The 15,873-nt window shown below is 46.8% G+C and overlaps 1 protein-coding gene and 2 non-coding genes across 3 annotated transcripts; all 3 read left to right on the top strand.

The window, feature by feature from the left end:
* The first annotated feature begins 624 nt into the window (after positions 1 to 624).
* Positions 625 to 697, top strand: TRNAA-AGC (transfer RNA alanine (anticodon AGC)). The gene has a single exon. It is a non-coding gene; the product is annotated as a tRNA-Ala (tRNA).
* A 2,093-nt stretch (positions 698 to 2,790) lies between these two features.
* On the top strand, positions 2,791 to 7,629 carry LOC146179398 (uncharacterized). Its single transcript, XM_084579022.1, has one exon. It carries the CDS (start codon positions 2,810 to 2,812, stop codon positions 4,040 to 4,042), a length of 1,233 nt encoding a protein of 410 aa, XP_084435148.1. The 5' UTR covers positions 2,791 to 2,809; the 3' UTR covers positions 4,043 to 7,629.
* Positions 7,630 to 14,144: 6,515 nt separating this feature from the next.
* TRNAA-AGC (transfer RNA alanine (anticodon AGC)) lies at positions 14,145 to 14,217 on the top strand. Its single transcript has one exon. It is a non-coding gene; the product is annotated as a tRNA-Ala (tRNA).
* Positions 14,218 to 15,873: the final 1,656 nt, after the last annotated feature.

The raw sequence follows: 15,873 nt of genomic DNA, 5'->3' as shown, positions 1-15,873 counted from the left end.
ACTGGGATCGATACCCAGTACCTCCACTGGATACCATTTTTTGAAGTCTTCACTTTATTAGTTTTCCTCAGAAGATAATTGCCTGTCACAATTTTTATTGCCAGTTGAAAAAGTTGCAGTGAGCAGCCCGCCAATAGGTTTATTATTCTTCGTTCAGAGCAACAGTGTTTATTGGCTGATTTGTGCTGCGTTTTACAGCATGGAACGAGACCCATATGTGAACACCTTGTTTTCTCACCTGCCTGCGAGGTATACAATGTTCTGTGTATTAAACATATGTGAGTGAATGTTCTGAATAAACCAGCAGTCTAAAATTTGTTCTTCGCTAGAAATGTTACGTTCCTTGTGATCAGAAGCAAAACCCTTTGTCGTGGGCAGTTCAGGACTTAACCAAGTGCAGATAGCGATCAATTTAAATCATATATGCATGCCAGTACACGTTACCTTGATAAAGACAGGTGTGAAATGATTTCAAATGAGCGCCGCGAGTGCCCTTGCTAACGGACAGTGGCTCACTGCCAAGTTCTTTAGAACGATGTGAACGGGTAGGCGCGCTGTGTCCCTCTTTCGTTTGATCTAATTCAGCGCTTTAAATTTCCTTCGACTTCGCACTTCTCCTCGTCCGGGGGTGTAGCTCAGATGGTAGAGCGCTCGCTTAGCATGCGAGAGGTACTGGGATCGATACCCAGCACCTCCACTAGTCGTTTTGCTGTGAAATCTTTGAGCTTATCGGATGTGATTATTTTCTGGCTTCAGACGGGGGGCGCAGAAAAAATTTTTTTGTTTTGCACGGTTCTCAGTGATGCTTTGTTCATTAAAATTAATGATCTGGTTTGGCCGACTGATAATTACTAGGTACCGGAAAAGCGCAAAAATGCCCGTGTGCTTTACAGTTCAGTGCACGGTAAAGTTTTATGATAACGATCGAATGGTTTCAAATACACATTGAGCAACGTCGTAGACGCCCTGCCCGCGATGTCGTGATCCCGGCGATGATGGTTAACGCATTTCGCCCTTGTTGCACAGCGCTACACTTTGTGGCAGGTACGTATAAAAGGATCGCTAGCACATATGTTTCGAGTCTGCTGTCAGTTCCCAATTCGACTGGCGCTATGGTGAAACTGAGAGCAATTCATGTACTTTCATATCTGTTTACCGGTCCAAAAAGAATCATTTCGGAAAGATAAGGAACAGCCAACTGTGAACAACAGCGTTCTGCCTACTGCGTTGAATACATAAAGGTCAGTTGTCACACAGGCCACCTTGTGCCATCCATCAAGTATTGTTTTTTGCTACAGAGCTAATACAAACGATTTGTGCCTCAATTCACATGTGTCGATGCAGAAGAAAACCATACAGGCGTTTCTCTAATTATAGTTAAGCCTGAAATAAAGGAGTGACTACTCACTGACATCCACCCAAGCGCAGCCATACAGTTACAAAAGAAAGAAGTGTAACTCTGCCAAAAGCTTCGTATAGCTAAATAAAAATTACTTCGTTCAGGATTCGGTCCTGGGATCACCGCCTATCCAGTGTGGTCACTCTACCAACTGAGTTAACCAGGCATGCCAACAGATGGCAGAGCTACAGCGAGCAGATCAATACCTTAAAGTAGAATCTGTGTTAGCGCAAAGTTTAGAGAAATCCCCCATAGTGGTGTAGATTTGAAATAAGGAAATGATTACTTATTGTCTGTCAACACTTGTCCGCGGCCACCACCCCGGAGCTCCTAAAGCTATCTTAAAATATTTTTTGTCCTTTCGCTCAGCATATCAGATCCCATGAGACCCACAGCCACCTCGCTAAACATTTCCTTCTGTAGATGGTGCTTCAGCGTAATGTTTCGTTGTTCAAATATATACTTTCGATCTTGTGCTCACCCTGTGTGGGCCCTTCGTGCGCGTTTTAAATAGATCTCAAAGAAAGGACACACGTTGACACTGGACAATTTCTCTATCCTTCTTCTTTAGTTTTCTCTTTCTTTCAATTCTCTTCAGCGTTCTCTCGCTTTCCTCTTTTCCTTTCTCTTTTCATTTTGTTACCGGTGCCGTATAACACCTCTGAAGAATTTTTCAAGCTATTCCACTAATATATGGGACGACCACGTGATTGTCCACTGTCTGAACTTTTTGTTTTAGCTGTGGGAGGCAAACAAGATCCAGAAAGAGCACATCATTCAATTAAAGAGTAGCTTGCACAAAGTTAGCTCCGTGACATTGTTATGTCGTGCTTCTGCTGGACGTTACTTGTTCTCACGATTTCCGCCACAAGTTCGGAAAATGACTTGACCATTTACAATCAAGCGACGCTTTTCGCTTGCTTCGCTGACACACGGCTGAGTGACAGCCATCGAAGTGTCTAATTATTCGTTATTCTGTTATGCAGGTCGGCTTGATAGTGTAACCGCTCGTTTCAATTGGATAAACGCTTATCGACCTATAAAAGCCATTTATACTGCAGCGCGCATGGCCACCGGGGTGCCTGCTCAAGGCTTTGTTGTCTACTGCAGTTTTTAAAAGATATACAGCTTGCAAAGCAGATCACGGCGGCAGAGGTCAGTCTTGCCTTCCATGAGAGTACATTGCTTTCTGCGCACGTAAAAATCAGCTGCGTATGCGATCCGGATTCGTCAAGGTCAGCCCGGTGTGCTTAACGGCGGAGCGTTAGCGATGTTTTCCGGAATGGTTTCGACGGAGAGAGACCTTGGCCACTCTCTCGATCGGCCTCATTTGCCACTTTACTTCCACTTCGCACTATCCCTCGTCCGGGGGTGTAGCTTCCGGCCACCGCAGTGTACGGACGCGGAATCATGAGCTCCGTCGGAGCGGCGATAGCGGCCGTTGCTGGCCGCGGAAACAGGTTTAGCGCCGAAGAAGATAAGGACTACGAGATCGTTTTGCCTACCCTGCCCACCGGACGTGTTGTGTTAAACACGATGTTTTTGCACGGCGACGTGCGTATGAGGCCCTACAGGGTCGAGGACTTCAGGGATGCCCTCGCTAACGTCGGTGCGCTCCCCGACGTCGTGGCGTTGGGGGCGTACCAAATCAACCATGTGTGGGCGGTAACCATGAACAGCACGGAAGCCGCGAAGAAGCTGGCCGCCTTAAAGGAGCTGGAAGTCAAGGGACGCCGCTGCCTCATATTCGACCCTGAAGACCAGCAGGTGAAGCTACGCCTGCACTGGATGCTACACGGTGTCCAAGACGAGGACATCCGGACTGCTTTCGCGGCGTTCGGAAACGTGACCGAGGTGACGCGGGAGCGTTGGCGCGTCGTTGGAATGAAGGAAAAGGGATCCACCACGAGAACAGTGCTGCTCAAGTTGAAGCCAGGTATGAAGGTGGACGACCTGCCCCACCAGCTTCGCGTCGCCGGCGAGTTGGCTCTAGTGGTGGTTCCCGGGCGGCCGATGCAGTGCCTGCGGTGTCACGGCACAGGCCACGTTCGCCGTGACTGCAAGGTGCCCAGGTGCTCCAAGTGCAGGCGCTATGGACACGCGGACGAGGACTGCGTCCGCACCTACGCGTCAGCGACCGGGCTCGGTGCGAAGGACGACAACAGGGAGCTGATGGACGTCGCCGAGGCTGAGGAAGCAGCAAAGGGTGCCGACGTGCTGGACAAGGTTCCCGTGTCGCAGGGCACCTCGGTGACTCCGAGTGGCGACGCCCCCCTTGCCGACAAGCCAGAGCTCGCGCCGGCTACGGTGAATTTGCCACAGCCAAGCGAGGAGACCTCAGCGGACGCGGAGAGCCTGCCGGCTCCCAAGGACGCAGAAGCAAAGGAAGTGAGCGAGGTTCACCGGCACAACTGCGGTGGTCGGACGACCACGGCCGCTACCTCTGGGAAACGCCCACATGCCGACACCCGCACCGGCAGAGACAAGGAGGCAACGCCCACTGCTGAGGAACCACCAGCAAAGGCGCCTCAAACAAGGAGGGCCACGTTGAAGCTTCGCTCAAACCTTGCGAGCGAGAGGCGGGCCGGCGACACGGCGCCTCTCGAGCACGGCCAGAAGCTCGAGGAGGACGGAGGCGTCTAGCCTTGTGCTAGGCGCGAGAGGTAAGCACCGTGCTTTCGGTCTCTTCTTCTTATTTAAAAAATGGCTCCTGCATCACCGTTGAAGGTCGCCACGCTAAATGTTCGAGGTCTGGCAGGAAAGAGAAAACAAGGCCAGGTGTACCGACTTTTAACGGAGCATGATATTGATGTATTAGCTGTGCAGGAGACGAAAGTTGACGGTGAGGAAGAGACCGAGAGCATGGTGCAACGTTTCACGCCTAGGTTTTTTGCTGTGGTTAGCCACGCTGTAGGCACATCGGCTGGCTGTGTTCTTTTTGTGAAGAAGTTGCCGGGGCTTGAAGTGCTTGGTCATTTTTCTTGTGAGTCGGGCCGGTGTGCACTTCTAGATTTTTCGCTGAATAGCACGGATTGGCGGATTGTCTGTCTCTACGTGCCTAATGTAGCAGATGAAAGGGCGCAGTTTTTCCAAGGCATCCAGCAGCGGCTCTGCACCGATAGACAACTGATCGTCCTAGGTGATTTTAATTGCGTCCTTAGTGCGCGAGACAAGACAAGCCGGCGGCCATACCGAGACGCAAGCACTGAAGTGCTATCGCGAATTGTTGAGGAGTGTAACCTCGAGGATGTGGCAGAGTGTCTCGAGGGAGCCCGCACCGTAAAGCTCACGCATTTCCAGGGTTCGAGCCATGCAAGGCTGGACCGCATTTATGCATCCCTCGACATCTTACCTGAATGCAATAGTTATGAAGTAGAGCTGGTATCGTTTTCAGACCATTGTTTAGTTAAATGTTCTTTTGGATGGGTAAAGAGAGGGAATTCTTTTTCGTGGGAAATGTGGAAATTCAATAATAAACTCTTGCAGGATGAACACTTTACCCGCATAGTAAAAGAAGAAATTGAAAAAATAAACCCAAGTAAAAATATGCACCTTTGGCAACAGTGGGAGCTGTGTAAAGAAACTATAAAAATTAAAGCAATAGAGAGGGCAACCTGCATACGGTTTGAGGAAAAGCAGAAAGAGACGGAGTTAAGGACACTGCTCCGTACGTTGCTTAAACAGGAAGCTCGAGCGCCGGGGAAATGGATTGAAGATATACGGAAAACAAAGCAAAAACTAGAATTGATAGACGAAGATCGTTATCGAAGTGCGTTAGTGAGGGCAAGGGCAGAAGACACAGCTGCAGGGGAGGCGCCATCAAAACGAGCGCTGGGGTTAGAAAAAGCAAACGCTCAACGGAACCACATCGACCAAATAGATTGGGGCGGTATCTTGGCGGCGGACAACGACCACATCAAAGCAGCGTTCAACGCCCATTACCAAACCCTCTTCGCATCCCACACGGTAGACGCTAACACTTTTAAGAATAAGTTTCTGGCGACGATACCGCGTCTGGACGATGAAGTGAAAGAGAGATTAGAACTAAAGATAACTGAAACAGAAGTGGAGCACGCTATCGACAGTTTAAATGCCGGTAAATCGCCGGGACCGGATGGGTTCAGCGCAGGTTTTTACAAAGAATTTAAGTACGAAATCACACCTATTTTGAGCGCAATTTATAACGATGCCTACACATTAAATGCCCTGCCTCCGTCATATGGGTCATCCCACACCGTACTCATTCCTAAAACTGATGAAATAGACAAATTACGCCTGGTAACATCTTACAGACCCATAGCACTTACAAACGTTGAATATAAAATTTTTATGAAGGTTTTGGCCCGAAGGTTGCAAACGGTTATTAAGGATATAGTAGGACCACACCAAACGTGTGGGATAAAAGGGAGGTCAATAGTGACCAACATTCAAAAGGCGCGAAGTGTCCTTGAGTGTTGTGATGACTGGGATGGTCGGGTCGCCATGCTTCAGATCGACCTCGAAAAAGCATTCGACTGCGTCGATCACGAAATTTTGTTTTCCCTTTTAGAACATGTGAATGTTGGTTCAGTTATATGTAAGGGTGTGGCCCTGGCGTACCGTAACTGCACGACGAGAGTGATTATTAATAAGAGTCTGGGAGCCCCCATTCGACTGCAGCGTTCGGTGCGACAGGGCTGTCCCCTCAGTCCTCTTTTGTTTTGCATTTATATTGAAACATTGTGCATGAAACTTATGAATAATGTCAACATTAGTGCGTTTAGGTTACAAGCAGCCGAAGTGAAGCTGCTCGCGTATGCAGACGACATCGTTATTTTTACGGTTGACCAGGAGAGTATCACCGAGGCTGTCAAATGTATCCGTGAGTTCTCTCAAGTTACCGGTAGCGGGGTGAACTGGGCCAAGTGCCTTGGGCTCTGGCATGGACAGTGGCCGTCGAAACCAGATCGCTTTGCCAATGTTACGTGGACAGACACACCGACCAAGTACTTGGGCGTCGAGCTGGGTGCCTACCGCGAAAGCGAGCATTATTGGAAAGGGCAAATGACCGAACTACGGGAGAGAGCCGAGAAGTGGAAAGGCGCAAACATGTCGATTTTTGCCAGAGCTACTGTATGCAATCTTTTTTTTATCAGCAAACTTTGGTACGCAATGCAAGTTTTGAGTTGTTCGCGCGTAAACGTACAGAAGTTACACAGGATTTTCGCCGTTTTTGTTTGGGCAGGTAAATGGGAACGCTGCAGCAGGACGAATTTGTTCCGTCGGGTAAAAGACGGCGGTTTGGGACTCGGCCATCTGTTTTTACGGCAGGTGGTCAACCGGTTTTTGTTTTTTCGGGATGCTTCGGACCCTTTCTTACGCACCGTCTGCCAAGTTAGGCTACGGCGCCTACTGCCGGAGTTTGTTGTCTCCACCGAAGAAGCTACGGGTAGGATTTTTGGTTATTACAGGGAGGTCGTCGCTAGTGTAAGACTTCTTTCAGTGCGTTTTTCTAATGAATATTTGTCCACTGTAAAACGAAAAAAGCTGTATCGCGATTTATGTGACATTGTTTTGCCACAACCCTTGTACAGAACCTTATACAGTGGAGGTCCGGGCAGAGATGTCTTGAAGAGAGTAAAGAAAATGCAGGTGTCGCCAGGAGCTAAGACATTTTTCTTTAAATTACACACCGGAACATTATCAGTAAAGAAGTTTTTGGAGGAAAGGGATTTTTTTTTACCGTGGGGGGCGCACTGTTTAATCTGCAAGCAGCCGGAAACAATAGACCATGTTTTTTTGCATTGTTGGGAAGGGGTTTATTTCTGGGATGTTTTGCAACGTACGATAAAGAAAGAATTTCCACTAGACTCCCACGGCATCCGGTATTTAAGCATTGATAATGAAGATGGCGTTCCGTATGATTTAATCATGCTCATGGGCCTCCACTCTATATGGCGCTCCAGAATGGCGGGCTATCACTGCGACAGGGATGCTCGACCCGCTAGAATATACTTTCGAGAAAGTGTGAATTGGTTTATTGCCATACAGAAAGTGGCTGCTGACCCTCCCGAATGGCTCTCAAGGGTAGAGCCTTTGCTGTCGTTGCGGGAGTTTTAATGTACTGAGACGAAGCCAGCCTGACATTGGCTGATGATGACCTTCCAATATGTACTTTGTTTTGTGTTATTCGTGTTGTGTTCTTGTGAAATGGTATGAACCAAAGCCAGGAAATAAAGAAAAAAAAAAAGTAGCTCAGAAGGTAGAGCGCTCGCTTAGCATGCGAGAGGTACTGGGATCGATGCCCAGCACCTCCACTGAGACAATGTTTTTTATTATGAAAAAAAAAAACAACTTCCAATATGATAGAGACATCAATGTTCTGCCTGCTCACTGCGAATGGCCACGAACAGAAAAGTCAACCTTTTCTTTTATTGCAGGATGCTCATAATCATGTAGATGTTATGTAGATGTCATGTTTATGTAGATGTGCGACCTAATCGAACCGTTTGACTATATTGCTCTGATGCACTCGCGGAGGTAGCTGGTTCATTTGTTTCGGTGTTCGGATGTTCATTCCAAGGTTGCGAGTTGGAGTGCCGGCTTATGCTGCTGCATTTCGATGAACGCAGAATTCATAGACTATCACGTGCTGTTTGATGTCAGCCCAAGTTAAAGTGCCCTAACTGTTCAAATATAATCCGAGGTATTTGACTACGTCAGCGCTCGTACGTTCGATATCGGCGATTCACTACCTGCATCTTCGCAGGATGTTCATTCCTCTCTTGTGCTAGACTTTTATAATTGCTATGGTAAAATTGTCACGGTTAAACGCCCTTAAACAGCAGGTAAGGTATGAGAAGTGCTATAGTGGATGAATAATTAGTATCCTATGGTTGTCCGCGACTAGTGCCGGCAAATTTTCATAATTCCTGTATTCTTTGTGAAACTGAGTGTCTTTTTGCCCAACCTGTGCCTAATTTGTACTTCATTACTTTCGTTCAATGCCTCGCCGTCAAATGAACTGAAATACAATTGAGCATGCCCTTTATTTTGCTATTTAGGGTTTTTGTCCATTTACGCCAGCTGTAGGCTCTGCTAAGTTTACTGTCGAGACTGAACTCGTTCACAAACCAAGTCGCTGCTTGCATGGAAGTGATTCATTGTAAAACTGAATAACATCGAGCTGAATAAGCGTAGAACTGGATAAATTTGCGAAATCCCGTAAATAACGGTGAACAAAATTTTGGTTTCCAGCATTTTCTCTTGATTTTACTTTCTTTGCATTGCAAACACGGATACGAGGCGAGGCCAAATAAATGCGCATCTTCCTACACGTTTAGTGAGGCGACTTTTATTCTATTCAGCCGAAACATTAAGAATTATAACGGGTCACTTCCACCATGTGCCGTGCGATGCTTGTGATCGCGTCAAGCTGTATCCTGCATAGAATAAGGTCTGCCAGATAGATGCCTTTGACTCGCTGCCTCTCTCCTTTCGATGATCTGTTTTGAAATACCTGTCGACCGGTGGACAAATCAAATGAATGCTTGCAATAAAGCTGCTAACTGTGCCAGCCACGCCAACTTCAACGTGTTGTGGTCAGTCAACTGCCGGCCACCGGTCGAAACCTGAAACGCATGCAGAAGCAGCAAAACCTGTTTTTCTGAACTGAAGTGGTCGGCTGGGCGAAATGCCTCACCGCGTATAATATTTCGTTAACCTCCGTTCAATCTCATTAATCGCTTTTAGTTTCCTTCGACTTCGCACTTCTCCTCGTCCGGGGGTGTAGCTCAGGATTTCTGCTTCCGGCCACGCCAGTGAACGGACGCAGGATGCAGGGCTCCTCAGGAGCGGCTTCAGCGGCCATGTCAGGCCGCGGTAACAGGACTGCGGAACAGGACAATACTTACCAGGTTGTTTTGCCTGCACTGCCAACAGGTCGGTTTGTTTTGAATACCGTTTTTTTGCATGCCGATTTCAGGGCCCGCCCGTACCGGGTGGAAGATTTCTGGGATGCTTTGGCGCAACACTCGCTAATCCCCGACGTTATCGCAATGGGGGCGTATCGGATGAGCCACGTCTGGGCCGTCACTCTCAAAGATACTGAAGCGGTGAACAAGATTGTAAGTGTAGGTGAGCTGTGTGTAAGAAACGGTCGCTGCTTGGTGATTGACCCGGCGAACTAGGACGTGCGACTCAAACTTCACTGGCTGCTACACAACGTGCCAGACGAGGATGTTCGTGCTGCATTTGCGCCGTACGGAAAGGTGTCGGAGATTTCCCGGGAGCGCTGGCGTGTTAAAGGTATGCTAGAAAAGGGCTCCACCACTAGACTCGTCACGCTGAAGCTGAAAGCTGGCTTGAAGCTCGACGACCTTCCGCATCAGTTGAATGTTAGCGGCGAGCTGGCGCTAGTGATTGTGCCAGGCAGACCCCCGTTGTGCCTACGCTGCCGGAGTACGGGTCACATCCGCAAAGAGTGCCGGGTTCCTCGCTGCGGAACCTGTCGACGGTTCGGGCATGAAGACAGCCAGTGTGCACGAACCTACGCTAGCATTGCCGGACCTGGGACCAGCGAAGACTCGTCCGAGTTAATTATGGACGAGGCGGATGCGGAGGAGGCTGCTGACATTAGAGGTCAGTCAACGAAACAGGACGCGCCTTCCATGACGGTTTTAAAGAAGAATAAGGTGACGGTCTCTAATGAACAGAATGAAACTCTGCATGTCTTGAACGTTCCATCCCAGGACCATGAAAGCGCGTCAAAGGAAGCGTCAGAAGACGTAATCAAATTTTCTGATGCTGAGGACCATCTCAGTACTGAGCCTTCCTGTACTGATGCCATGGAGGTTGGGCCGGAGACAGCAGCCTTAATTGCCGCGAAACGTCCGCACGAGGAAAGCGTCGAGGAGACTCAGCTGCCAGGCGGTGTTTGTGGTGAGCCGCCTCCGAAAACTGCGGGCATCCGAAGAGCAACTTTGCGACCGAAGCCGAACTTCTCGGCCGACACGCGGCAGGCGGGGAAACCGCCTCCGTAGTTTTGTGGTGTCCTGAACGATTTGTGGGTCGGCTGCCTACCGACCAGCGTCAGGAACATTCTGCAACCAAGAGGGGCGTGTGTGAAAAAAGATGAAAGACGGTGCTTGGACTTCGTTTGAATGCAGCCCGATGTTCTGCTGGGAGGACATTACATGCACACATACGCCGCTGTTCTTCAGATGCGGAGGCCACGCAACCATGAAGGTAGGCACCATGCTGGTACGGGCGTCTCTTTCTAATTCATGACTCTTAAGCTTAATTTGCCGTTACACGTAGCTACTTTGAATGTCAGAGGGCTGGGAGCGAGAAGGCGACAATGCCAGCTCAGTCGCCTTCTTTTGGATAATGATATAGATATAGCAGCTGTGCAAGAGTCAAAGATTGAGAGCCAAGAAAGCACTGACCGTATGGTGGCTTCTTTTCAAGCAAACTTTTATGTGTGTGTATGCCATTCTGTTGGTGTATCGGGTGGATGCCTTTTATTTATACGTAACACGCTGGGAGTAAGCGTAGAGTCCGTTTTTGCCTGCCCAAGTGGTCGGCTTTTGGTTACTGATTTTACCTACTGTAATTTATGCTGGCGTGTTGTGTGTGTGGGTGTATGCTCCCAATTCAAAATGCGAACGTGAATCGTTTTTTTGAGTCTATTGAATTGTGGCTGAAGACTGACAAAATCTTGCTTGTACTTGGTGACTACAACTGTGTGTGCTCAGCTGTGGACCGAACGGCGAAGTGTAAACCTCGAACAGACAGAAGCTCCGAGCTGTTGAATGCACTTGTGCATGAGTATGGCCTTGAGGATGTTGGCAGTGTGTTCTCCACTGGAAACCAGCCAGAGTTCACGCACTTTCAGCGAGATAGCCATGCTAGATTGGACAGGGTGTATGCCTCGGTTGATCTTATTTCCCTATGTACTGCATATGACGTCAAGCCTGTGTCTTTCAGTGATCATTGTCTCGTGAGTGCAGTGTTTGGTAGGAAAGGAAAGATATCGCGCTTTAACTGGCACCTATGGAAACTGAATGCCAAGCTTCTCGCCGATGAAGAGTTCCTTATGGAAGTTAAGACCGAGTTTGAAAATCGTCTTGCTATGCGACCAGTAAGTTTTGCAGCGGAATGGGACAGCTTCAAAGAGTGGGTCAAATTGAAATCCATAGAAAAGAGCAGTAAGGTGCGGCATAAAGAGAAAGAAAAAGAAAAAGAACTGAATGAACAACTCCAGTTTCTTTTGAGCATGGAAAGTTCAGTGCCAGGGCATTTCGCCAGTAAAATACGAGAGATAAAAAGTGAGTTGGAAACAATCGACAGTGAAAGATACACAGCGGCTGTTATACGTGCAAGGGCTGAAAAACTTTGGGCTGGAGAAGTACCGACAAAACGAGCGCTAGCAGACGAGAAAAGATACGCCTGCCAGAAAGAAATAAGGAGTTTAAGATATGCCGGCCATATCACTGAAGATGCTAAAGATATTCAGCGTGCGGTAACAGAGCACTTCGAAGAACTGCTTAGCGCTAAGCTTGAGACTGTAAGCGGCTTTCGAACAGATTTTCTAAGACTGATGCCTGCACTGGATGACGAAAGTAAAGCGCGCCTAGAAACACCGGTAACGTTGCAGGAGATACTATCTGCAATAGATGACTTGACACCTGGGAAGGCCCCTGGGCCGGATGGTCTAAGCGCCGCATTCTTTAAAACTTTTCAGCAGTATGCGGCTCAGTTTATGCTCTGTGTAATCACTGAAGCTTATGAACGTAATACTGTTCCATTGTCTTTCTCTACATCGCACATTGTTCTAATACCCAAGACAGATGATCCGGAGAAACGACAGTTGGTGGGGTCATATCGACCGATAAGCCTCACCAATGTTGACTATAAGGTGTACATGAAGGTTTTAGCAAAAAGACTGCAAAGCGTAATAAAAACATTGGTTGGGCCTCATCAAACGTGCGGCATCAAGGGTCGATCCATTGCCCCGAATATACATGTCGCAAGAACCGTATTAGAATGCGTTGATGCACTGGTCAGATAGCCATGATGCAATTAGATTTGGCGAAAGCCTTTGACCGTGTTTCTCACGAAATTCTTTTTTCCATTTTGGAGCATTCTAACCTTGGTTACGTCATAGTGGAGGGTGTTAAAATGGCTTATGCGAACTGCACGACCCGTATTATTGTGAATGGTGAACTGACTGACAGCATCGCAGTACGGTCATCAGTAAGGCAGGGCTGCCCGCTCTCACCCTTGCTTTTTGCACTGTATTTAGAGCCACTTTGCTTGGCTATCATTGATAGCGATCGCATTTTAGGGTTCAAGCTGCAATCAGCACACGTGAAAATGCTGGCATATGCTGATGACATAGCAGTGTTTTGTGCAACTAGAAAGAGCATCTGTGAAGTTACGGGTGTCGTCCAAACATTTTGTGATCAAACCGGATGCAAGATCAATTGGGAGAAAAGCTCTGGGTTTTGCCACGGTGATTGGGACGTGACACCTGATTTCTTCTGTAAGCTGCGGTGGTCTGCTCTCCCAACACGATATCTAGGCGTGCCTTTAGAATGTTATCAAGATCCCAACGTGCACTGGGTGGAAGAAACATCCAGAGTGAAAGAAAAAGCGGATGCGTGGCAAGGAAGGCAACTGTCAATGTTTTCGCGCGCTTCTATTTGCAATGTTTTTCTTATTTCGAGGCTGTGGTACCTCATAAATGTGTTGTGTATCTCACGAACCTCAATTCAGAAAATGCACCGCGTTTTTGCTGTTTTTATTTGGGCATCCACATGGGAAAAAGCCACCCGGACGAATTTGTTTATTTCTGTTAAAAGGGGCGGGCTTGGCCTTGCACATCTGTTCTTGCGTCAGGTGGTCTCGCGATTTATATTCCTCCGTGATCAAAAAGATACCTTTTTAAGAACTGTGATGCAAGTGCGATTGCAGAGGCTGCTCCCTGAATGGATTGTGTCATGTGAAAACATGCCTGGTACTGTGACTGGCTACCTGCGCGAGGTTGTTTTTTCGTGCAAGTTGCTAGAAGTGCGGTTTTCTTTTATCTTTCCAATGTTCCCAGAAAAAAACTGTATAAAGATCTCATTGACGTGATGCTGCCGGTGCCTTTATACCGGGCATTACACTGTGGAGGCCCAGGGCAGGACGTTTTGAAAAGAGTTAAGAAGATGCCCGTGAGGCCATCAGCTAAAACGTTCCTTTTCAAACTTCACTCCAATACGCTCCCTGTTAAAACCTGGTTGAACGAAAAAGGTATCTTCGTCCCAATGGACAACAAATTGCCTGTTGTGCAAAAAACCGGAAACAATTGAACACGTTTTCTTAGTGTTGGGATGCTGTCTTTCTATGGGACGTCCTCCAAAGGACAATTAAAAAGGAACTTCCATTAACTCCTTACGGTATAAGGTTCCTACCAGTGCAGAACGATGATGCGCCTTATGATTTAATTATGCTTCTTGGCCTCCATAGTTTGTGGAAAACACGAATGCAGGTGCGTCATGCAGATATAGATACACGATCTGCGCGTGAAAACTTTATTGAAAGTGCTGTGTATACACGCGAAACTTTCAGGATGCAGCAGGATCCGCCACAATGGCATTCTCTGTTTGATGAGTTGGTGCACTTGAAAAGATTTTAGCCGCGTACGCGTTAGCTCAAGTGTAGTTGACGTGTTTTATCATGTGTATTTTTGGTTTGTGTTTCACGGCAATAAAGAAAAAAAAGGGGTGTAGCTCAGATGGTAGAGCGCTCGCTTAGCATGCGAGAGGTACTGGGATCGATACCCAGCACCTCCACTGGATACTTTTTTTTTCATCACTGTTTCTTTTAGTTGTCACCAAAACAAAAATGTCTCGTGTGAAATATTTTTTTGCAACTTCAAACAGTTGCATTGAACAGTCTGCCAATATGTTATTCATCTAGCACTCTTTCGGCTTATTGGTTTCGTTGACAGCAATCAGTGTGTATTAGGTGGTTAGTGCAGGGTTTTACAACATGGAACCCGTCCCACATGTGGACATCATGTTTTCTTCTTATGCTTCCGAATAATTTTAATAAACATATGTGATTGCGCCTTTTGAATAAACCCGCTGTCTGAAATTTATTGTTGGTTTGCCTTTCTTAGCCAGACGTAATACTTTCTCTAAATCGAAAGCAAAACCCTTTGCCGTGCCTCCAGTAGACAGTTCATAACTTGACCGAGAGCAGATAGCGTCTGGAAATAGATGGGGAGGCGTGGTTCCTGCAGCGCTGGCATACACGTTTCTTTGTTGTTCGTCCGGATGGTCTCGCCATACCGGTACTGTTGTATTGAGTTTCTTCTGAACGTCCCCCCCTCTTTTTTCCCCCATTTTTTTGTGGGGGGGGGGGGGGAGATGTTGGAGTCTTAACACGTGCATGTTGTGTGCTTTCTAGCTTGGCATTAGTGCAATGGTAGCTGTGCAGAACGGACCTGCAGCTTATATATCCTTGTTTGATATAGTGTTGGGCAGTGTGTAAAGTATATAGTGTGTATATGAGCAGCTAGTATAACATTGTTTGATATATTGTTGGGCAGTGTGTATGGTGTAGAATGTGTATATGAGCATGTGTATATGAGCAGCTTGTATATCATTGTTTGATATAGTGTTGGACAGTGTGTATAGTATATAGTGTGTATATGAGCAGCTTGTATATCATTGTTTGATATAGTGTTGGGCAGTGTGTATATGAGCAGCTTGTATATCATTGTTTGATGTAGTGTTGGGCAGTGTGTATAGTATATAGTGTGTACATGAGCATGTGTATATGAGCAGCTTGTATATCATTGTTTGATATAGTGTTGGACAGTGTAGTATAGTATATAGTGTGTATATGAGCAGCTTGTATATCATTGTTTGATATAGTGTTGGACAGTGTAGTATAGTATATAGTTTGTATATGAGCAGCTTGTATATCATTGTTTGATATAGTGTTGGACAGTGTGTATAAGTATATAGTGTGTATATGAGCAGCTTGTATATCATTGTTTGATATAGTGTTGGGCAGTGTGTGTAGTATATAGCGTGTACATGAGCATGTGTATATGAGCAGCTTGTATATCATTGTTTTATATAGTGTTGGACAGTGTAGTATAGTATATAGTGTGTATATGAGCAGCTTGTATATCATTGTTTGATATAGTGTTGGACAGTGTGTATAGTATATAGTGTGTATATGAGCAGCTTGTATATCATTGTTTGATATAGTGTTGGGCAGTGTGTATATGAGCAGCTTGTATATCATTGTTTGATGTAGTGTTGGGCAGTGTGTATAGTATATAGTGTGTACATGAGCATGTGTATATGAGCAGCTTGTATATCATTGTTTGATATAGTGTTGGACAGTGTAGTATAGTATATAGTGTGTATATGAGCAGCTTCTATATCATCGTTTGATATAGTGTTGACCAGTGTGTATAGTATGTAGTGTGT

Source organism: Amblyomma maculatum, chromosome 9 (genome assembly GCF_055883805.1).
Source record: "Amblyomma maculatum isolate TAMU_Amacu chromosome 9, ASM5588380v1, whole genome shotgun sequence".
Classification (NCBI taxonomy): Eukaryota; Metazoa; Arthropoda; class Arachnida; order Ixodida; family Ixodidae; genus Amblyomma; species Amblyomma maculatum.
The sequence above is the reverse complement of the archived record's forward strand: the minus strand, read 5'-3'. Positions and strand labels throughout refer to the sequence as shown.

Coding starts and splice junctions, on each gene's coding strand:
- LOC146179398 (XM_084579022.1), top strand. CDS start 2,810: ATGAGCTCCGTCGGAGCGGCGATAGCGGCCGTTGCTGGCCGCGGAAAC.